The 5,000-nt window shown below is 41.8% G+C and overlaps 1 protein-coding gene across 1 annotated transcript in view; it reads right to left on the reverse strand.

The window, feature by feature from the left end:
- Nucleotides 1–1,807: 1,807 nt before the first annotated feature.
- The window catches only part of LOC125044989 (UDP-glucosyltransferase 2-like), an 8,867-nt gene continuing 5,674 nt past the window's right edge, over nucleotides 1,808–5,000 (reverse strand). Inside the window, exons 5-11 of the mRNA XM_047641995.1 lie at nucleotides 4,919–5,000; nucleotides 4,706–4,799; nucleotides 4,190–4,281; nucleotides 3,545–3,678; nucleotides 3,055–3,274; nucleotides 2,615–2,758; nucleotides 1,808–2,046 (exon numbers count right to left, since the gene is read on the reverse strand). The exon at nucleotides 4,919–5,000 is cut by the window's right edge and continues 14 nt beyond it. Coding sequence (XP_047497951.1) covers nucleotides 1,911–2,046; nucleotides 2,615–2,758; nucleotides 3,055–3,274; nucleotides 3,545–3,678; nucleotides 4,190–4,281; nucleotides 4,706–4,799; nucleotides 4,919–5,000 — 902 coding nt within the window. The 3' untranslated portion in view covers nucleotides 1,808–1,910. The remainder of the gene's footprint in view (nucleotides 2,047–2,614; nucleotides 2,759–3,054; nucleotides 3,275–3,544; nucleotides 3,679–4,189; nucleotides 4,282–4,705; nucleotides 4,800–4,918) is intronic.

Here is a 5,000-nt window from a genome sequence, read left to right on the forward strand (position 1 = left end):
AGAGAGAGAGAGAGAGAGAGGGAGGGAGGGAGGGAGGGAGGGAGGGAGGGAGGGAGAGAGAGAGAGAGAGAGAGAGAGAGAGAGAGAGAGAGAGAGAGAGAGAGAGAGAGAGAGAGAGAGAGAGAGAGAGAGAGAGAGACTTTGAGAGCGAGAGAGAGCGAGAGATAGCGACAGAGAGGGAGAGAGATAGCGAGAGAGAGCGAGAGAGAGAGAGAGAGAGAGAGAGAGAGAGAGAGAGAGAGAGAGAGAGAGAGAGAGAGAGAGAGAGGGGGAGAGAGAGAGAGAGAGAGAGAGAGTTTGAGAGCGAGAGAGAGAGTTTGAGAGCGAGAGCGAGCGAGAGAGAGAGAGAGAGAGAGAGAGAGAGAGAGAGAGAGAGAGAGAGAGAGAGAGAGAGAGAGAGAGAGAGAGAGAGAGAGAGATTCGTTTATTCCAGAAGTAACAGAAACACGGTTTTTAAGGTAGATAAAATAATACAAATATGATATTTTTCTTCTTTTGGTGATTGTAAGCAACTGTAAGAGTCAGTAAAAGCAGTAACAAAACATCTTCACGCTTCCACTCCATCCCCCCACATCAAGAGCGACAAAACTGAGGAAATTAGCATAGTCGAACTCAGTAGTGTTTGGGCAACGGCCAGGGCTTGTACAAAGTGATTTGTGTTTGCAGAGTTCAGCTGAGCCCTCGTGGCTTTTATCAATTTGCTAACTAGTTATTTTTGAACGAATAATTATTTTGCTATTATTAGTGTTTCTGCAAAAACATATATGTTTCTGTTTACTTGCGGGTTTCATTTTATCAGGATGTTAACCAGGTTCCAAACCATCCACCTTTCGAAGCCGGAGTATTGTAAGTGAGTTTACCCTACAAGTTGTACGTTTTCTATGAATATAAAGAATGCTTCGTTTTCTGTGTTTTGTATTAAGTGGATAAACTAGTTTATTAACTAATGAAAGGATCATTATTTCATAATTTTCGTTAGATATTCAGAGGGATAGAAACAATTCATAATCAATTAGTTTAGTAAAGGGGTGTTTGTGGTCAAAAAAAAAAATACCCTTTACACAATAAAAGTAAGTCAGTTACTGTAATTTGAATATTCTCTCCAGGTTCCTTCTGAAATATGTTACCGCCCCCCCCCCCCTATTTATTTAACTATCCATCACTTTCTTTTTCTTTCTTTCTCTCTCCTTCACACACACACACACACACACACACACACACACACACACACACACACACACACACACACACACACACACACACACACGAACATACACACACATACACACACACACACACATACTTTCCTACTCTCTCTCTCTTTTTCTCTCTTTTTCCCTTGCTCTCTTTCGTTATTGTTCTCTCCCTCTCTCTTTTGCCCTCTCTCTCTCTCTCTCTCTCTCTCTCTCTCTCTCTCTCTCTCTCTCTCTCTCTCTCCCTCTCTCTCTCTCTCTCTCTCTCTCTCTCTCTATCTCTATCTATCTATCTATCTATCTATCTATCTCCTTTTCTCTTTCTCTCTCTCCCTTTCTCTCTCTCTCTCTCTCTCTCTCTCTCTCTCTCTCTCTCTCTCTCTCTCTCTCTCTCTCTCTCTCTCTCTCTCTCTCTCTCTCTCTCTCTCTCGCTTTCTTGCACGCACACGAGCACGCGCGTGTTTGTGTGTGTGTTAAGTAAGCAAATAATTTTTACCAGAAAAATATTGGAATAACAGTAAGTTATACAGTACATAACAATATCTAAAAATATAACAACTTAGCAATGCTTACAAAGACAAAGGTTATTTCCCCCGAATATCCAGAACAGCACATGTAAACAGATTGTATTACAACTACATGTGACTGATTATACAAACTGAACAGTTGGATGAAAAAGGCTGCCCACTTCTTCACATCATTTAAATCCCGCTTCTTCTAATCCAACTTTCTTTTGCCTTTGGAAGAACAGAGTCTTGAAAACATAGAGAAGAAGCACCTGAAGAGGAGGTATAAGACCACGAGCATCGCCGTTGTTACTGTCAGCCAAACGTCTGCGTTATATACCTGGTACCTGCAGGTGTTCAGAAAAGTTTGATAATGTAACTCTCTCGTGGTTGAAGAAAGGTCATGGATTAAGTATTCGATATACAAATCAGGGAATATGGCTGAGCAACTCTGTCCACTGGGGAAAAAAAAGAATCTGAAGTTACTGGGAAGTAAATATTTGAAGCGCAAATTCGAGGACGTGTTTGTTGATTTTACTCTTCAGAAAATCAGGATCGAAAGTTACTGAAACTTGTATTAGATCCTGTATTTTGCAACTTTCCTTACTCTCTGAAAAAAATATAGATATACTTCATGTAGTACATATTTGAGATACAAATAAGAGGATGTGATTAGGCCTCTTTACTCGCTACTTAAAGAAATTCAGTTATATAGTTTGTAAGTTACTCTTCCTCTGAAAAGGAATACCACTAAGGTATGCAGAATACTAGTGTGTGTATATGTTTGTGTTTATAAACTCTTCAGAAAACTACAGACCCACAAAACACACACCGAAACAGAATTGTAAATAGTGCCCCCGAGTCCAAAAAGAACCGATTATCCCCCCAAAAAGAGAGCAAGAAAAAGATCCTTACCACGACATGTAAGTGAGAGGCGAGCGAAGGTGCGGCGCCCCCTTGTGTGTGATGACGTAGTTCACCCAGTAGGATGCCACCTCGGCCGGGGTCTGAGGCTGGTCCTTCATCACCCGCGACCGCCGTTGGGCCTCAGCTTTCAGACTGCAGGAGGTGAGCATTAATTTAGGTGATCTGTCTCGTTTGTGCTTTGGGAGCTAACTGCATCGGGGAGCAGGGGGGACGAGTGCTTCTGTAGTTCGTCAATTAAGGGTGTAAGTAGTATTGTTTACCGACGATTTAGATACTGGTATACTTTACTCTGGCCAGAACTTCAAACCGTAAATTTTTATTATTTGTGTCCCATCGACATAGACGATCTATGCATATTAAACGAGAAAAAAAATTATACATAATTCATCATAACGGAACTCACAACTAAACCACATAACTAAAAGTACCTTTGATCCGTCATGACCATCAAGATCTCCTTCAACAGCGCCTCCTCCGTCAGCTGGTCCCAGACGAGGAACCGACCCCAGCCCTCACTGGACACCGCGAGCATGTTGGTCTGCTGGTCGCCCATCACGGGGAGGCCCAGCACAGGAATCCCGTGGTAGGAGGACTCCAGGGTGCTCAGGAGGCCGCCGTGGGTTATGAACAGCTTCAGAGATGGGTGTCCTGCGCAGAGAGAGCGAGTGTGGGTGAGAGGACATTCTTTCTTTATCACCTTTATGATTCAAGCGTAACTTAAGCAACACAAAGTTTATGGCAATATGGAAGTATGTCGCCCACCTATCATTGAATTCCAAGCGAGAAAATAAGTATAATTTTATATTAGCTTATGTTTTCCCAAAAAAGAAAAGAAAAAACTATAAATATATTATTGGTATACGTTCTTATCGTTGTTGTTGTTGTTTTTCCCCCCTGTAACAATACTTGTTCACTGACCCAGAATGTCTTGCTGCGGCAGCCACTTCCCGAGCCTGACATTGGCAGGCAGGTCGGGCATGTCATCCTGGTCCCATTTCCACAACACACGCTGCCTCAGGGACCCAAATACCTTTACTAGAATCTGGCGGAATCTGGCAATAACAGGAAAGAGTTTCATTCGTTTCCAGAATCATTTGACATTCTTAATGAGCTGTAGCACTAACAGGCTAAGTCACTGGTGAACATGTATTCAGATCAACCAAATATAGAATTGGAAAAAGTCTTTGAAATAATTCATAAAAACTACATTCGGTGTTAAATGCATTTCTCTGTCCCAGAGGCTCGTGAACTAATTAACATATACGTAACTAGAATATGCGTTAGAATATTACATTTACTGAACTAGATTTGTGCCATGATCAAATTTATAACATTGTAGTAACTTTTTCGAAGTTGTTTTTCTTCTCTGTCTCTCTACGATTTGTTTTTTTCTTTTTTTTTTAGTTTTCCTTTTCCTCCTTCATACTGCCATCCTTTACTTCTTTCCTCGTCTATACTAATGTAAAGCTTACATTCAAACTACAGCGGCTGAAAACACCGATTAATTCAATGAAGGAAAGGCTGAAGATCAATAGCAATTGCAAGAGGATGAACAGTACTTACTTCTCAGGCATGTCAGACGGCACAACAGCGGTGCCCAGACTGAAGAAGATGAAGCCATCATCACCAGCTCCTTGAACCCAGTCCCCGAGATCCTGAAGACGGAGAAGAATCGAAGATTTTTTTTTTTTTTTTTGGGGGGGTGCTTTTCTTGTGTAAGCTATGTATTCGTGCTGAGTGGAGACTTTGACCTTTCTTAGTCTCTCAGGCCAAGACTCACGGTCTGCAGGATCTACGCATCTTAACATTCTCGTGTCATGTGGCATTCTGTCCCATAGTGTGTCATGTTCCAAGATGTGTCGTGTGTCCTGTTCCACACTGTGTTGTGTTATGCCCCTCGCTATATTTTGTGTCATTTTCAATCTGTGCCGTATACCATATTCCATGGTATGTCATGTGTCATGTTCTATGCTGTGTTGTGTGTCATATATCATGCTATGTCATTCATCATGTCCATGTTGTCGCCTCTACTATATGTGGTATGTGCCAGAAACTACTTTGTCAACAGATTATACTTACTTGCGGGAGGGGCTGAGAGGGACGACAGTTGATACCTCCAACAGAAATGACATTTGGCATAAAGGGACGTGCGGGATTATCCAATGTTCTAACTCTGTGAATATACACACAAGAAAATGTACTTCCAATAATAACGCTAGAAACATTCTAAAATTCACGATAGCAGGAAAAGGACAAATCAATATAGACTTGTGTAGTAATTCAGTATCATACCCGTTGGCCATCAAGAGACTTGCATTATACTGCATTTCACTCAAGCTTGGCATATCCTCTGGACACAAACCTCGGCGTCGGC

Source organism: Penaeus chinensis, chromosome 36, assembly GCF_019202785.1.
Source record: "Penaeus chinensis breed Huanghai No. 1 chromosome 36, ASM1920278v2, whole genome shotgun sequence".
NCBI lineage: Eukaryota > Metazoa > Arthropoda > Malacostraca > Decapoda > Penaeidae > Penaeus > Penaeus chinensis.